This window comes from Nomascus leucogenys, chromosome 22a, assembly GCF_006542625.1.
Source record: "Nomascus leucogenys isolate Asia chromosome 22a, Asia_NLE_v1, whole genome shotgun sequence".
Lineage (NCBI taxonomy): Eukaryota > Metazoa > Chordata > Mammalia > Primates > Hylobatidae > Nomascus > Nomascus leucogenys.
The window spans coordinates 55,328,744-55,346,908 of record NC_044402.1 but is presented as its reverse complement, the minus strand read 5'-3'; the positions used below and the strand labels follow the sequence as shown (position 1 = coordinate 55,346,908).

Genomic DNA, 18,165 nt, shown 5'->3' with positions numbered 1-18,165 from the left:
ACAATCACATAGCTCACTGCAGCCTTGAACTCCTGGGCTCAAGCAGTCTCCTGCATCAGCCTCCCGGGTAGGTGAGACTACATGGATACACCACCATCCTTCCAAATTTTAAAATTTTTTGTAGAGACAAGGTCTTGCCATGTTGCCCAGGCTGGTCTCAAACTCCTGTGTTTAAGCGATCCTCCTGCCTCAGCCTCCCAAAATGCCGGGATTACAGGCGTGAGCCACTATGCCCAACCTCGGTGAGTTTTTTAAAGAAAGCAACACCAGCCTTTCCGCGCTACCTATAGAGGGGTCCATACGGCGTTGTTCTGGATTCCCGTCATAACTTAAAGGGAAACTTTCACAATGTCCGGAGCCCTTGATGTCCTGCAAATGAAGGAAGAGGATGTCCTTAAGTTCCTTGCAGCAGGAACCCACTTAGATGGCACCAATCTTGACTTCCAGATGGAACAGTACATCTAGAAAAGGAAAAGTGATGGCATCTATATCATAAATCTGAAGAGGACCTGGGTGAAGCTTCTGCTGGCAGCTCATGCTATTGTTGGCATTGAAAACCCTGCTGATGTCAGTGTTATATCCTCCAGGAAATCTGGCCAGAGGGCTGTGCTGAAGTTTGCTGCTGCCACTGGAGCCACTCCAATTGCTAGCCGCTTCACTCCTGGAACCTTCACTAACCAGATCCAGGCAGCCTTCCGGGAGCCACGGCTTCTTGTGGTTACTGACCCCAGGGCTGACCACCAGCCTCTCACGGAGGCATCTTATGTTAACCTACCTACCATCGCGCTGTGTAACACAGATTCTCCTCTGCGCTATGTGGACATTGCCATCCCATGCAACAAGGGAGCTCACTCAGTAGGTTTGATGTGGTGGATGCTGGCTCGGGAAGTTCTGCGCATGTGTGGCACCATTTCCCGTGAACACTCATGGGAGGTCATGCCTGATCTCTACTTCCACAGAGATCCTGAAGAGATTGAAAAAGAAGAGCAGGCTGCTGCTGAAAAGGCAGTGACCAAGGAGGAATTTCACGGTGAATGGACTGCTCCAGCTCCTGAGTTCACTGCTACTCAGCCTGAGGTTGCAGACTGGTCTGTCTGAAGGTGTACAGGTGCCCTCTGTGCCTATTCAGCAGTTCCCTACTGAAGACTGGAGCGCTCAGCCTGCCACGGAAGACTGGTCTGCAGCTCCCACTGCTCAGGCCACTGAATGGGTAGGAGCAACCACTGACTGGCCTTAAGCTGTTCTTGCATAGGCTCTTAAGCAACATGGAAAAATGGTCGATGGAAAATAAACATCAGTTTCTTAAAAAAAAAAAAAAAAAAAAAAAAAAAGCAACACCAACAGAGAAAATAACATGCTTTAAAAAAAAAAAAAAAAAAAAAAAAGAAGGAAATCCCATAGTCTTGTCCCCTAAACTACTAGAATTATTTATAAGTATTGTTTTACCCCATTCCTACCTTTCTCTGTCTCCTACCAAGGTAGGAGGAAGGGTAGCTAAGTGTAGAGAGACAGAAGAAAAATAGAAGATAAGTAACTATAACAAAGAGAGGAAAAACAAGGAAGTAAGCTGGATACAAATTTGAAAGAAGGCAGGGAAAAGTGAGAAATCAGGAGAAATAAAGATGAGCAGATGCTGGGCATGGTGGCTCACACCTATAATCCCAGCGTTTTGGGAAGCTGACACAGGAAGATCTCTTGAGGGTAGAAGTTCAAGACCAACCTGAGGGCCGGGCGCGGTGGCTCACGCCTGTAATCCCAGCACTTTGGGAGGCCGAGGCGGGCGGATCACGAGGTCAGGAGATCAAGACCATCCTGGCTAACACAGTGAAACCCCGTCTCTACTAAAAATACAAAAAAATTAGCCGGGCGAGGTGGCAGGCGCCTGTAGTCCCAGCTACTCGGGAGGCTGAGGCAGGAGAATGGCGTGAACCCTGGGGGGCGGAGCCTGCAGTGAGCTGAGATCGCGCCACTGCACTCCAGCCTGGGCGACAGCGAGACTCTGTCTCAAAAAAAAAAAAAAAAAGACCAACCTGAGCAACAGAGTGAGACTCTATCTCTACAAAAAGTTTCAAAAATAAAAATATCAGAAGAAAGGTCTCTGATGAAAAAATAGATATGTAAATAAATCTTTTTTTTTTTTTTTTTTTTTTTTTTTTGAGACAGAGTCTTGCTCTGTCACCCAGGCTAGAGTGCAATGGCGCAGTGTCGGCTCACCACAACCTCCGCCTCCCAGGTTCAAGCGATTCTCCTGCCTCAGTCTCCCAAGTAGCTGAGATTACAAGTGCCCGCCACCACATCTGGCCAGTTTTTGTATTTTTAGTAGAGACAGGGTTTCACCATGTTGGCCAGACTGGTCTGGAACTCCTGACCTCAGGTGATCCACCCACCTTGGCCTCCCATAGTGCTGGAATTACAAGCATGAGCCACTGCCCCTAGCAATAAATAAAATTTTTTTAAAAAGTGGCTGGGCACTGTGGCTCATGCCTATAATCCCAGCATTTTGGGAGGCCAAAGTGGGAGGATCACTTGAGCCTAGGAGTTTAAGACCAGCCTGGGCAACATGGTGAAATCCTGTCTCTACAAAAAAATACAAAAATTGGCTGGGAGTGGTGGCTCACATATGTAATCCCAGCACTTTCCCAGGCCTAGGCATGTGGATCACTTGAGGTCAGGAGTTTGAGACCAGCCTGGCTAACATGGTGAAACCCTGTCTCTACTAAAAATACAAAAATTAGAAGGGCATGGTGATGTGCACCTGTACCAGCTACTCAAGAAGCTGAGGTGAGAAGATCACCTAAGCTCAGGAAGGTCGAGGCTGTGGTGAGCCATGATCATGCCACTGCACTCCACCCTGGGTGACAAAGTAAGGCCCTCTCTCAAAAAAAAAAAAAAGTGAGTGGGGTTAGTGGGAAAAGGGGTGTGTGTGTGTGTGTGTGTGTGTGTGTGTGTGTATCACACTCAGCTTGTTTGCCTTGCTGGGGTCACTGAAGTTTGAGACCTCTGTGGTAGCCCACCCATCCCCAGTCCTCTCCCTGGTGGTCTAGCTAGTTAAATTTACATGATGCCTTTTTCTTGAGTCACAGTATTCCTGTGAAGTTGTATTTAGGGGAAGGGGAAGAAAAACCAATATAAATACTTGGTTTTAGAAGTCCAGCCAAAGAGCACACCCTCAAATTCAAGTGTGGCCTGTTTTAAATCATGTAGCTATAACTGTAGGACCATAAAAAGTAAAAGTTTAGAATCTTTGTGTCCAAGCTCTCTGGACATATGCATAAGAGTGTGTTTCATTTAAGTAATTCCAGCTTTCTAAGGAAAAACTCTCTCTATCCTTCTCTCTTTGCCCTTCAGAACCAGGAGAGGAAGCACAGGACGTATGTCTATGTGCTCATTGTCACTGAAGTGCTGGAAGACTGGGAAGATTCAGTTAACATTGGTAAGCCATCTCCAGACAGCCTGGAAAGGGCTCCTCACAACCAGCCCTTGCCATGCCACAGGTCATTACCAGAACCAGAAACAAGAGCATGCCAGGCTCAGTGGCTCACACCTATAACCCCAGTACTTTGGAAGGCCAACACAGGAGGATCACCTGAGCCCAGAGTTCGAGACCAGTCTGGGCAACCTAGTAAGACCTCATCTCTACAAAAATCAGAAGAATTAGCTTGGCGTGGTGGCACATGCCTGTGGTCCCAGCTTCTCAGGAGGCTGAGGCAGGAAGATCATTTGTGCTTGGGAGTTTGAGGTCACGTTGAGCCATAATCATGCCACTGCACTCCAGCCTAGGCAGCAGAGTGAAACTCTGTCTCAAAAACAAACAAACAGAACAACAAGAACTGGATAAAGAATAGAAATAATTGAAGGATGTGTATAATAAAACAAGCATGTACATTTTGAACCTGATAGGATTTTGAAAGGTTTAAATGGAATCTGAAGTGAGTACATAGTCCACAAATAGAAGCATGACCCCTAAAAATAAGAAATGTTGCTTCTAAAATCAAACTGAGTCCTTCCCAAAAAGGCTATATACTTCTGCACCTCCTGAGCAGATACTGATTGAGGGCCTCTACCATGCCAGGCTCACTGCTGGCCATGGGGACCATAAGTGAGAGCAGGACCCTGGTCTTGTTCCTCATGACATTCATATTGTTGAGAAAACTGTGTTGGTTTGGTGGTGTGAGTCCTTCCAGAAATCATTTAGTAGATGCAGAATAGTGCAGGTGGTTTCTAGTTTTATTCTTATAAAATATGAATGTATCTATAATATATATTTTTATATTTTTTCATATTTATATGAATATAAAAATGATAAAATTTATGAACTTTTATAAAAGGGTGCTGGGTGCACCCTTTAGGCACACCCAGCTTTCTCCCAAAGGAGCCATTTTCTTTGATCGCAGATGGCTATTACGTTTACATCTTTGGAACTATAAACTGTGGTGGTACAAAGGTTGGTTCACAGTTTGATTATTTACCTCTGAAGGAAAGTATATTCTAGAAAGGAGAACACTAATTTCCGTTACAAATTGGCAGACAGATAAAATTTACGTGACAACATTCTCCCTTTAATGTTAGTGTTTGCCTTGCCGCCATGCCCCTCACGTTGTTACTCTGGGCAGTTCATAGCCCTTTGGCTCTTGATGGCTTTGTGTCTACTAATAATGCAGGGTGCTCAAGGAAATAAATTCAGTGTGGATATACTGAAAACAGACTCCCTGACAGCTGTGCTAGCGCTTGAAAAGGAGACTGCAGTGGATGTGTGGTGTGGCCCTATCCTCAGAGCACTCTCTGTTAGGCAGGAGTCATACACTTGTGATATTAATTTTTTTAGGTACCATTACTCTATTAACATTCAAACAAGCCTTTCACCTTGTACTCCCACTTCTGAGAATTGACCCTAATGAAATAATCTAAAATATGACAAGCTATGGAGCCTTCCTTCAGATGATCTTACTATCATTATTCTTACTGGTTAAAATTTGCATCTTAAATGTATAACTCAATGACAAATCAATGAATGACATGTGTCTGATGGAATGTTATACAGCTATTAAACACCATAGTTTAACACCACCCAGTGCAGTGACTCACACCTGTAATCCCAGCACTTTGGGAGGCTGAGGCAGGCGAATCACTTGAGGTCAGGAGTTCGAGACCAGTGTGGCCAACATGGTGAAACCCCGTCTCTACTAAAAATACAAAAATTAGCCAGGCATGGTGGTGCACACCTGTAATTTCAGCTACTCAGGAAGCTGAGGCAGGAGAATAACTTGAACCTAGGAGGTGGAGGTTGCAGTGAGCCGAGAATACACCAATGCACTCCAGCCTGGGCAACAGATAAGACTCTGTTTCAAAAAAAAAAAAAAAATTTGTCAATGTTAAAGAAAAGCTAGGCCGGGCACGGTGGCTCAAGCCTGTAATCCCAGCACTTTGGGAGGCCGAGGCGGGCGGATCACGAGGTCAGGAGATCGAGACCATCCTGGCTAACACGGTGAAACCCCGTCTCTACTAAAAATACAAAAAATTAGCCGGGCATGTTGGCAGGCGCCTGTAGTCCCAGCTACTCGGGAGGCTGAGGCAGGAGAATGGCGTGAACCTGGGAGGCGGAGCTTGCAGTGAGCCGAGATTGCGCCACTGCACTCCAGCCTGGGGGACAGAGCAAGACTCCATCTCAAAAAAAAAAAAAAAAAAAAGAAAAGCTAATATTGGCAGGGATGTGGTGAGACGGACATCCTGACACACACAAGCAGGACTGGGGATCAGTGTCGCCCTTCTGTAAAGCACTTTTGCAGTATAAATCAGAAGCCCTTGAAAGTTCAAAAGCTCTATTTTTGTAGTTCTTGTGCTAGATATCTTTCCCTAGAAGGTTAAAAAGAAAGAAAAAACGAACATTTTAAAAAAATAGCATTATTTATAATAATTAAAATCACTGGGCATGGTGGATCACGCCTGTAATCCCAGCACTTTGGGAGGCCAAGGTGGGCGAATCACTTGAGGTCAGGAGTTCGAGACCAGCCTGGCCAACATGCTGAAACCCCATCTCTACTAAAAATACAAAAATTAGCTGGGCGTGGTGGTGTACACCTGTAGTCCCAGCTACTTGGGGGCTGAGGCAGGAGAATTGCTTGAGCCCGGGAGGCGGAGATTGCAGTGAGCTAAGATAATGCCACTGCACTCCAGCCTGCATGACGGAGTGAGACTCCGTCTCAATAAATAAAAATTAGCTGGGCGTGGTTGTGGGTGCCTGTAATCCCAGCTACTTGGGAGGCTGAGCCACGAGAATCACTTGAGCCTGGGAGGCAGAGGTTGCAGTGAGCCGAGATCACATTGCTGCACTCCAGCCTGGGTGACAGACTAAGACTCAGTCTCAAAAATAATAATAATAATAAAAATCACAGACAATTGATGTCCAGTGATATGGAAATGGTTAAGTGAATGATAGTACATCCATACTAGATATTATGACATAATGCAGCCATAAATGTCTTTAAAAAAAGATGGTCTCACTCTGTTGTCCATACTGGAGTACAGTGGCATGATCACAGCTCACTGCAGCCTCAACCTCCTGGGCTCAAGCAGTCCTCCTGCCTTAGCCTTCCTAGCAATGGCAATGTCATATTTTTTTCATAACATAGATTGCTTAAGAAATAGTGTGACATAGGACAGGTGTGGTGGCTCATGCCTGTAATTCCAAGTACTTTGGGAGGCTAAGGCAGGAGGATCACTTGAGGCCAGGAATTTGAGACCTCATTTATACCAAAAAAAAGAAGAAGCAGGTGTGGCACGTGCCTGTAGTCCTAGCTACTTGGAAGGCTGGGGCAGGAAGATCCCTCGTGTCCGGGGGCTTGAGTTTGCAGTGAACTATGATCATACCACTGCAATCCAGCCTGTGAGATCCTATCTCTGGAAAAAAAAAAAAAAAGAAAAAGAAAAGAAAAAATAATGTGAAGTAAAAAAGAACCAGTAACAAAAATTAAAAAGCAAATTCAGCAGCACATTCTTTTAGCAGCCAGGTACTCTTCAGGTGCTTTGCATACTAATAGTCACAACAGACTTGTGAGATAGGCCCTATTTATTGTCTGTTTTATAGATGAGGAAAATGGAGCAGGAGCACAGCTACCCAGGCTGCACAGCTCATTGGAGCCATTTATGTGATTGGAGCCCAGCACTTTGGCTTCAGAGTCCTTGTTCCTGACCATAACACTCTAGCAGAGCTGATCAGGATTCAGAGCACCTGAAAGCATGATCCAATTTTGGTTGTCTCAAGATTGTTTCTTTTTCAAGTATATGAAAAAAGGGCAGTTGTGCTAGGGTATTGAGAGTGGTCTTTTCTGGTTTATAAGGTAGTTATTACTTTTATAAGAGAAAAAATATAAAGGATTTTAAAGCATGGACTAGAAAAGAGTAAGAAAATAGACTGAAAAATAAAAGTGTGATTGTATTGAGATTATTTTTACTTCTTTTAAAAAATATTTTCTATTATGTAGATAAATTCACTCTTATAAGAAAACTTTTAAATGAATTACTGATTACAAACCAGCCATCCTAGTAATTCTGGAAGCTGATGCTCATGTTGGTTTTTTTCCCCCCTTTGGACAGGATCTCACTCTGTCATCCTGCTGGAGTACAGTGGCGCTATCACAGCTCACTGCAGCCTCAACCTTCCGGGCTCAGGTGATCCTCCCACCTCAGCCTCCTGGGTAGCTGGGACTACAGGCACGTGCCACCATGCCCAGCTAATTTTTGTATTTTTTGTAGAGACAGAGTTTTGCCATGTTGCTCAGGCCGGTCTCAAACTCCTGGGCTCAAGTGATCTGCCCACCTTAGCCTCCCAAAGTGCTGGGATTATAGGTGTGAGCCACCTCATCCGGCCCTCATGTCAATTTTTATAGGAGATGGGGATGCTGCTGGGCTTTGATCCCTGTGTATGTGCAAGCAAGGAAAGCTCAGAGACCCAGGAGGGCAGGAGGAAAACACTAGCGATAGTTCTCTCTGGAGGGCAGGTTTTACACAATTACTCTTAGCTCTTCAGTTTTCAGGTTTCTCACCTTTCTACATTAGACATTGATATAATATTTGAAGCATATGAAGTGTGCTTGAGTTACTTTTTGTAAGGAAAAAAAGTGTTAAGAAACATTGCTTTAATGTTTTCTACATTTTCTCAAAAGTTCTAGGCTCAGAAACCTTATTGCTCTTGTACTAGTTTCTTTTCTCTCTGCCTCCACAGGAAGGAAGAGGGAATGGTTTAAAATAGAAGACGCCATAAAAGTGCTGCAGTATCACAAACCCGTGCAGGCGTCATATTTTGAAACATTGAGGCAAGGCTACTCAGCCAACAATGGCACCCCAGTTGTGGCCACCACATACTCGGTTTCTGCTCAGAGCTCGATGTCAGGCATCAGATGACTGAAGACTTCCTGTAAGAGAAATGGAAATTGGAAACTAGACTGAAGTGCAAATCTTCCCTCTCACCCTGGCTCTTTCCACTTCTCCTCACAGGCCTCCTCTTTCAAATAAGGCATGGTGGGCAGCAAAGAAAGGGTGTATTGATAATATTGCTGTTTGGTGTTAAGTGATGGGGCTTTTTCTTCTCTTTTTATTGAGGGGTGGGGGTTGGGTGTGTAATTTGTAAGTACTTTTGTGCATGATCTGTCCCTCCCTCTTCCCACCCCTGCAGTCCTCTGAAGAGAGGCCAACAGCCTTCCCCTGCCTTGGATTCTGAAGTGTTTCTGTTTGTCTTATCCTGGCCCTGGCCAGACGTTTTCTTTGATTTTTAATTTTTTTTTTTATTAAAAGATACCAGTATGAGATGAAACCTTTCAAGAATTTGTCCTATAATGTGCTGTACAGTTGAGTAGAGTGGTCACTTTCACTGCAGGATACATTTATCTACACATTATATATCGGACATATAATATGTAAATAAATGACTTCTAGAAAGAGGAATTTGTTTAATTTTCCAAGGTTTTTTTCTCTTTTAATCTGGATTTCTAGAATTGAGAGCCTCACAATTAATATACCTTTTTGTTTTTGATGCTAGTGGCTGGGCAGGTTGCCCTGGCCTCTCGCTATTTCCCAGTCATCGACTGTAGATATGGGAAGAGTTTAGCGCCTTCATAGTGCTCCCAGGACTCATGGCCTTTCCTTCTTTAAGCTGTATTTCCCTGCCAAGAAAGAAACAGGAAGAAACCTTTTTTAATTTTTTTATTTTTTTTTTAACCGAGCAAGGAGCAAATGGCCTCAGCCCAGATCTGTAAAAACAATGATAGAAATTGAATTCTGCCCTACATGTTGACAGTAGAGTTTGAACTGGATTCTTGGGATTACTTATCTAAAAAACTGGAGCATCAGGTACCGTTTCTGTTCTGCTGGTTTGGAATCTTTTCCATAATGCTATTTATTGCCAACAATGGCCTCTCTTTGTGTTCATATATGCCTTACACCGTGCTGACCTGGGTATCATCCGTGTGCTCTGAAGCATCCAACTTTACTTTGCAGATGCATCAATGTAGTCCTGTCCCCGAACTGGGTAACCGTGTTCCTGAAAAGTACACTGGGGAAATTCACCTGCTTGCTTGTCTTTGTAATGGCATGGCACTTGTGAGCATGCTCAGAGCTATTAAATTGGTCTCCCATCTCCCACCAGGATATGAAAGGTCCATATGGGAAGCCACGTAATCACTTATTGCAGTGGTTACATAATACACTGGCTCACTGCAGACTCTGTTGTTGTTTTTTGATACAGGTTTCACGCTGGCTTCATTCGCCAATTGTGTTGTTTAGTTCGGAAGTAAGAGGGTCTTGAGATTGAGGGGTAGGGAGGGATACACTGACTGATCCCTGGCTTAGGACAGGAGATTATCTCTGTACTCCAGTGGCATCTCCTTAGCCAAGATGTGAAATTAAAATCGTAGTTTGCCTTATTTAAAAATTCTAATAAAGCACTCAAACTTTGAAAAGCTTTTACTTTTCCCTCCTACTAAAAGAAATGTATGTACCTCATAGCCCTGTATTATTTAGTGTTCAGCACTTTTGGGAACATCAGTTGGTGAACTTTAAATTTTGCTGTCTACTCACCGGGCACGGTGGCTCATGCCTGTAATCCCAGCACTTTGGGAGGCCGAGGCAGGTGGATCACCTGAGGTCAGGAGTTTGAAACCAGCCTGGCCAACATGGTGAAACCCCGTCTCTACTAAAAATGCAAAAAGTAGGTGGTGGCAGGCGCCTCTAATCCCAGCTACTCAGGAGGCTGAGGCGAGATAATCGCTTGAACCCGGGAAGCAGAGGCTGCAGTGAGCCGAGATTGCACCACTGTCGTCCAGCCTGGGCGACGAGTGAAACTCCATCTCAAAAAAAAAAAAAAAAAAAAATTTTTTTTTGCCATATAGTCTTAGTTTACGTCCTCTCTCCCAATCTTGAAACACAGAGCCAAAGAGCAGTTGTATTCTTGGGATACCATGATACCTCTGGGAAAGGAATTATATCCCCAAGGAGAGGTCCCATTGGATAAGAACAATACCATGGGACTTGAGGCTGAATGCCAACTTACTGTTCACACATCCTTCTTAAAAACGAACACACTGTTTCTTATCCTGACCTAGAGCATTCTAAAGTTCTGTTCAAATAAATAAAGGGCAAAATAAAGTAGATTTAACCAAGTGCTAAGTGGAATTCAAGAAACACATTCTTCCAGATGAATTCTACCTTTATGGTATGGATTTGAAAGTACTTTGCAGGAAAACAGTACTCTTTAAAAAGGGACTGCAGGGCCGGGCGTAGTGGCTCACACCTGTAATCCCAGCACTTTGGGAGGCCAAGGCAGGTGGGTCACTTGAGGCCAGGAGTTTGAGACCAGCCTAGCCAACACGGCAAAACCCCATCTCTACTAAAAATACAAAAATTAGCTGGGTGTGATGGTGCACGCCTGTAATCCCAGCTACTTGGTAGGCTGAGGCATGAGAATCGCTTAAACCTGGGAGGCGGAGGTTGCAGTAAGCCAAGATCATGCCACTGCACTCCAGCCTGGGCAACAGAGTAAGACTCTGTCTCAGTAAATACATAAGAAAATAAAACGCAACTGCAGTGCTAACAGTATATTTATACATTTTTAAATGTTCTGAGTATGTTTTGACTGGGCTAGTGTAACAGTATACTACCCTGAAAGTGCAGTTTTGATTGTTGTTGGTGTCTTTGGGTCAGGAAAGTGAACTGTGCCAAGAAGTATTTTTCAGTGACATGAATGGATTCCTGTTAATGCAATTGACTGACAGATTGTGCTTATGCTTTCTTAACTGACAAAAAGAGGCTTTGTCCAACATCAGAATTGTTGAAACTGGTGCCGTTTTCTGTTGCACTGGGATTCTGATGATCTGGGATTTTCCCTCCTTGGCACAGTAAACACCATGGCTGTCTTTACTGAGAATGTCGTCACAGTCCTTTAGTGATAGATTAGTTAGACCCATGGTTGCAATACCTTTATCTCCCCAAAGAAAAGAATCAAAAGAAAGCACAAAAACTACCCTGTTTGCAGAATATTTCACTGACATTGATTTGTCATTAATTCTACCAGTGCTGACCTCATTCAGGCTTGATAGAGGTTCCTATGTTTAGGGCAGATCCCTAGCCTCTTGCTCACAGTGAATTTGCATGTCCTGGATTCTGGTTATTGCTAGAGCATCCATTAAAGTCTGCCAAACTCAGGACAGTAGAAGATAGCAGTGGATTTTTAAAAATTTTTAGTTTATAAATTACAGTCATTGGGGAAACACTAGTAAGGTCATGTGATCTTTTGGACCAGGATTTTCTCTGTCCTCTCTCTCTCTGTGTGTGTGTGTGTGTGTGTGTGTGTGTGTATGTAGACAGAAGGGCTACCAGGAGGTGTCAACCATGTTAGATTTTTCTGTAGCCTTCCAGAAACAGTGCAGCCCATAAAACAGGAATCTTAATTTTCCTCATAGCAAATATAACAGGATGGAACAGTTAGCGTTTTGTTTTTACAAGTGTCCACCACGCCATCTGCCCTGCATGGAGAGAGCTCTCTCACTGCTAGGTCTAGGCTGAGCCATCTGGAAGGATCAAAGGGTGTGGGAGTATCACCCCCCTCAGGCTGCAAAAGGTCTCGAGGGTGGCGTCACAGCAGGATTTCCGCCTTCTGCATTGCACTGCACAGCCCCATGGAACATGAGGCACTTGAGGCCTTGCTTCTTGCAGCCTCTGGGGAGCAGAGTAGGTCACTGCCCTCTGGGAGTGTTTTGCAGTAGTTTTGTAAATGTGTTGCTACACAGTCAAGTTCCTTTGTGGCAAAGAAATATTTTGTTTTGATATTAGGAGCCAGCCCATGTAATGCCTCTTAGGCTTGCTTGCTTAGAAGAAAAAAGTCACCCTTTGTGGTTTTTAAGAAAAAAATTCTGTGCAGATCTGTTCCTCCTCCTGCTCCTTCCCTTTTCTCTACATACAGTGCTCATTGGAGGCTCCTGCTAAACCTTCTTAACCAGAGAAGTAATAGGTATTTGTTAGACCTGAGTGTACATTTCACATGTTATCCTTCACATATTCCTCATTTTCATCTAGTACTTTCTTAATGCCTTTGTTGGAGTCCCCATCCTCATCTTTAAAAAAAAAACAAAAAACAAAAAAAACAGCTTAGCCTAAGCCACATTCACTTTTTTTAGTTCACAAAAAGGATTTAATAGCCACAATGTGATTTTTGCCACAACTGTGTGATTTTAATATTCTCTGATATCGAGGGTGGATTTAGAATTGCAGGAAATACCTGGAGAAATCACAGTGGAATGAATTTTTGCTTTAAGAGAAATGAGAGTTGGCTCTAATTGATATAGCTTCATCCTAGTCCCATCTGTATTTCAGAAAATAACCCTCATCTTTACAAAACACAGGACACTTGTGGGACCGTTAACTCAAGCAGCTATGGGGAGGGAGGAGATTATTGAATGGTGATTAAATAATGCAAATGGCCCTTCTGTTTCTTAGAGACTATGGAAGAGGTCAGACTGCCCAGTTGAGGTGGGCAGTTCATAACTGCCCAGTTGAGGTGACAGTCATTTATTCTGAGTCTTGTTGGATAGAGCCTATCTCCTCGAGGCTACAGAGGCTTCCAGGATATGGAGCTGTCCGTGTTAATGGCTCAGCCTTGCCTCCATCAGGGCACCTACCTAACTTGGAGCAAGTGGGAGAGCACCCCAGAGTCATCCTCTGTGCTCTTTGGTGAGTTTTGCAGCGGAGACTTCACCATCCAGGGGAGCTGTGTTTCTGTGTCACTTGGGATATCACCTAAAAATGAAACATTTGATATTTTAAGGTGTATATATATATAAAAAAAAGTAAATTGGGGAACATTGGCTGCAATCCCTAAAAGATACTGTTGTCCGTGCATCAGGTTGGCTTGAGGTCACCACAGGTCCTGGGAGTCCAGAGAGTTTAGGCATACTCTCCTTTGGAGGCCAGCAGCCTTTCACAAACCCTGCCTCTAAAAGGGCAGTTTCACATTTGACCATGTTTTTGCATTAGCCTCAGGAACTCTTGTCTTTAGCTGATAATCTTTGAGGGATGTGAGAAGCCTAGTTGGAGCATCTGAGAAAATGATACCTCTCACCTTCAAATTAATCAAATAGTTTGTCCTTCTAGTCCCCTTATAAATTAATAAATGGAGGGCCAGGCACGGTGGCTCACGCCTGTAATCCCAGCACTTTGGGAGGCCGAGGCGGGTGGATCACAAGGTCAGGAGTTCAAGACCAGCCTGACCAATATGGTGAAACTCCGTCTCTACTAAAAATACAAAAATTAGCCAGGTGTGGTGGCACACTCCTGTAGTCCCAGTTACTCAGGAGGCTGAGGCAGGAGAATCGCTTGAACCCAGGAGGTGGATGTTGCAGTGGGCCAAGATCCCGCCACTGCACTCCAGCCTAGGTGACAGAGCAAGACTCCGTCTCAAAAAAAAAAAAAAAAAAAAAAAAAAGAAATAGGAAGAGAATCCCATTTTGTGATGATTTGGGCACACTACTTGAGCTGAGGCTAGCAGTCACATGATTTTGGCTGTCTCTGACCTGAAGCTTTTGAAGTAAGAGTTATGTCTCTTCCCTGAAGCTTTGTTTACAGTGGTAATTTGGTGAGTTTGAGCTTTGAGCTTGTCTTAGAAAATAAAACTGTCCACCTGGGGAGGGGAGCTTATAGGGAACCCGTGTTAACTCTGAATGCTGAAGAAAGTGCTTTTAGCCAACAAAAGTAAGATTACTATCTAGAAGGTGGAAAGAAGTCATTGCTTCTGTTCCTCCAGCAGTCAGTTGACTCTAGGTTTCCTTTGGTTTATATCCCCAGTTCTTAATACTGAAACTTATTTGACTTCCTATCAGGAAGCACACAAAAAAAACACCATTTAAAACCCTGGATATAGGCTTTAAAGGATACAAAAACAGCAGCATTGTCATTTTGCCAGGTTCATCACCATTTTGATGTGCTACCCATCCTTCCACCCTCCCTTTCCTGCCCCCAAGCCTCCCAGCCAGGCCAGATGTGAAGATTCTATTAATCACTGTTTCAGAGAACATTAATTCTTGTATAGAATAATTATCTACTAAATTGCTTATTATCTGTGACTACCTTGCAGAGAACATCTCAACAGTGCAGTAAAATAGCTCTCCTAGACTTGAGCTTCCAGCCAGGCATTTAGATCACTCTTAAGCCTTTGTGGAATTCTGAGGAAAAAAAGCAAGATGCCTCAGTGCCAATGCTGGGCCTTAAGATTCTACTCCCCTCCCTGTAGGGTGGGGCAAGTGGCTCAGCTTTGGAAAACCATTTTGCCAGTGAGATTGCCTGTGAATCCCTTTAAGAAGTCGTCCTGATCTGAGCCTGTCTTCCTGAGCACTTTGGTGCTGAATTGAAAATGGTAAGCTAAAGCAGTGACAGATCCACGTAGCCTCTTTAACCTCTTTATTGTCTTGCCAAAAAAAAAAAGTTTCTCAGGTTAAACCTTGGTCTTTAACCTCCCTTTGTTGTGGAGAAAATGTGTCACTAATCAGTGGTCCAAGGGATGTCTAGCTTTGGTTACTCCGTTCCTGCAGCATAACAGATATGACTTATGCCAGGGAAGGTAGAGGCTGATTATGGGGACACCCAGGAACAGGAATAAGAAGGGATAGGTCTGCTCCACGTAGAACCTCCCCAGATCTGAAGTTAAGTCTTGGAGAGTTTCCAAAGTGCTGAAGTAAAAAGGAGACTTGGAGGGCCTTTGCTTAATGAGCAAGAGGCTTGTGTCCTCCCAAGAACATGAAGGAGTTCAGAAGGGAGCTATAGCTCACAGACAGAAACCTGCCCGCCCACCCCGTCCCTCGTGACTGAGAGCATTTTTGCTCAGAGTTTTCTAAGGAGACTCTCCCTTCAAAAATCCAATTTGCTACCAGAATGTTGTTTAGCCTCTGAGAATCTCACTCTTTAACTTCCATCTGTGAATGGACGTAGATGTGTTGCTCAGGGATCAGAAACATCAGAGTCCAGGGACAAGTGGTATGGTGTTGCATTAGTAGTTAGAAAAGTAATTGGTCAACTCTACTGTAAAAGAAATAAGTATGTAGTACAGTTTTGTAAATGTCAGGTCTGTTCTATTGTTTTGTGATCTGAAGACTGTCAAACTGGTTGATAAAGAAAAGGTTGGTGGTTAGAATAAGTAAAATTTCAGTTAGAACGATATAGCTTACCAGTCTTCTATGTGCTTAAGGAAGTCAAGAGTATTTCAGGATGTTGAGAACTGTTGTAAAATGGAATTGAAGCAAGTGTCTCTCACCTTCTTAGGTGTATCAGAGAGAGGAAGTGGAAGGCCAGTAGTAGCATCTTCATACTTACGTTTGCCAGCCCAGCCTCCATTTCAAAGACTTTGTCTTCCATCCTATCCAATGACATGGTCAGGGATGGGCTCTGAGGAGGCAGCGAGGCCCCACCTTGGTTTGCTCCACTGTGGTGTGTAGTCTCCAAACAGCTTAAGGGTTTTTAAGGAGTTTTCTCACATGATTACCTCCACTCCACTCATCTACCATCAGCATCAGAAAGGTTAATATCCCTGGGACCATTCTACTTATAAAAGAGATGAACTAGTGTGCTTTCTCCCCTTTTCCAGGTGTGCCATCCATATACAATCTCCTCTTGGCCAAGTTCAACAAATGTTTCCAGGGAACCCTGTGGGTTGAGGCAAAGTAGCCAAGATGTATTGAGTTAGGTTTTTCTAGAGGACGAAAGTATTTCTTGTCCCTTTTCCCTCATGCTCATATGTTTTAGCTGAGGCTTAAATGGCCAGTTGAGTAATGTTTCTGGAACTGAGACAGAGAGCCAGGGACCCATGTACCCAGGGACCAGTCCCCTGGGGAATCACACAGTGGCTCAGACTAGACTGCTGTATCCCACCAGAACTCTGCTGCTGTTCATTTCCATCAGGACCACCCAGGAAAGCAAATAAGTTAGCTGTCTCATCATTAGGTCACCTAATCTCTTGGGCTGCAAGATGAGAGCATATATAGATCTCCTGTTTAGAGAGTGTGTTCATAAAAGGGATAGAAAATGGAACAACCAAGAGGCTGTGTCATTTTTGAAGAGGATGGCAAGGACGACCTCAAATGAGCTCAACAAAACTGGGAATCCAAGGAATGGTGCTTGTAGGGAAAGAGAGGTCAGTTGTGGTCCTTAAACCTCTTGGCACCTTGCGTGGGTTATAAAACAAGGAGCTGGAGTAAAATTGCCCTTACCCCCAATCCAAATGCTGTCCAGGATTTAGGAGCTACCCAACCTGTGGGTATATGGTGTTGGTTTCCATTTTTTGTTTGTTTGCTTGTTTCCAAAACAGCCTTGCTTGGTACTGCATGGAAAGTTCAAGCTTTTCTTCTTGCCTGCTCAGGACTACATTTCTGGGCTGGCCTCTTCCCCGTGTCTTCACAGCGTCCCTAAGGAAGATTTTTGCAGCGCTTTCTGGAGCTGAGGGGAGTGAAATTTGGTCCAGAGAAGGTGGAAGGAAATAGTTTTCCTGTTTCCTTTTCTTGAGGCGGATGTCCTCAGGCTTCCTTCACACCTCCTTCCCATGGATGCGGCTGGCAGTACAGTCAGGTTGTGGAGGAGGGCTGAGAGGAAAGGGGCACTGGTCCAGCCCCAGGTTTGGTCTGAGACAGGTACACAGCAGATACCATCCCACCTTCCTCTCTTAAGAACAGGCCAGCCACACATACAACCCTTTCCCTACTTTACTAATGTGTCCCTTATGTGGTACCAGCAATGGAGGACAGGCAGACTTACCCCCTGCCATCTAGAGAGAATGTTGTTACTACCCATAAAACTTGACCACTCCCATATCCCACTCCTTTTTGTAAAAACAAATGCTTAAACCTGTGAGCCTGCCGTTCCTTTCTATGTGTTAATCAGTTTCCTTCCATTTGAGCTGTGTGGGAGGGAAGGGCATTGAAATTGTAGGTTGTAATCTTGTGCCAACCAATAAAAACCAGTATTTCACACACATCCCTTTTAGTGTCTGGTCTCTTCTTTCCAGAGGTTTCCCTTGAGTCCTTCATGTCAGTCTTTTGATTTACCCCACTCCTCTGCTAGATTCTTGGGAATTGCCCTAGAGGTCAAGGGTGACCCCATGGAAGATTTGTTGTGCGGGGCATTCAGGTGAGAAACGAAGTGGAGAAGCCAGAGGCTATTAAAATCAGCATGTTGTTGTATCTTGCCGTCCTTGCTACCAGGTGCCGAGAGAGAGCCCTGGTTAGATGGTCAGTGCCCAGTGCTGAGAGGGCCTGTCCCCCTTAGCCAGGGAGGCTTTCTAGGGGACCCAAAGGAGCTGGAAGGGGTAAGAGGTGAGCCACATCCAGAATAAGGAAGCATTGCAAGAAGTTGCTTTCCTCTATGTGGGGTGGAATCAGGAAGGGCGGAGCCATTTTTGAAGTTGTGAGTGATAGGGCTTGCAGGCAGAGAATGGGTGGGCGTCATCAGTGGGAGAGCAGCATTAAGTGAGCTCTGTGCCCTGGTCCCAAAATGGAAGGAACAGTTGGAGCTGTAATGGAAAATAAAGACTGATGAGATCAAATTATGGAAAGCAACAAAAACCAGTCCAGAGAGTTTGGTTTTATGCATGGGCATGGTCCTGAACAGGGCAATCATGTGGTATCAACCATGTCTGAG

General features: G+C 44.3%; 1 protein-coding gene and 1 pseudogene across 2 annotated transcripts in view; both read left to right on the top strand.

The window, feature by feature from the left end:
* NUDT3 (nudix hydrolase 3) overlaps positions 1 to 17,502 on the top strand; it is a 116,968-nt gene extending 99,466 nt beyond the window's left edge. Inside the window, exons 4-5 of the mRNA XM_003278814.4 lie at positions 3,349 to 3,433; positions 8,222 to 17,502. Of these exons, the coding sequence (XP_003278862.1) occupies positions 3,349 to 3,433; positions 8,222 to 8,400 (264 nt within the window). The 3' untranslated portion in view covers positions 8,401 to 17,502. The remainder of the gene's footprint in view (positions 1 to 3,348; positions 3,434 to 8,221) is intronic.
* LOC101177995 lies at positions 256 to 1,303 on the top strand (annotated as a pseudogene). Its single transcript, XR_177775.3, has one exon. The product of XR_177775.3 is annotated as a 40S ribosomal protein SA pseudogene (transcript).
* Positions 17,503 to 18,165: the final 663 nt, after the last annotated feature.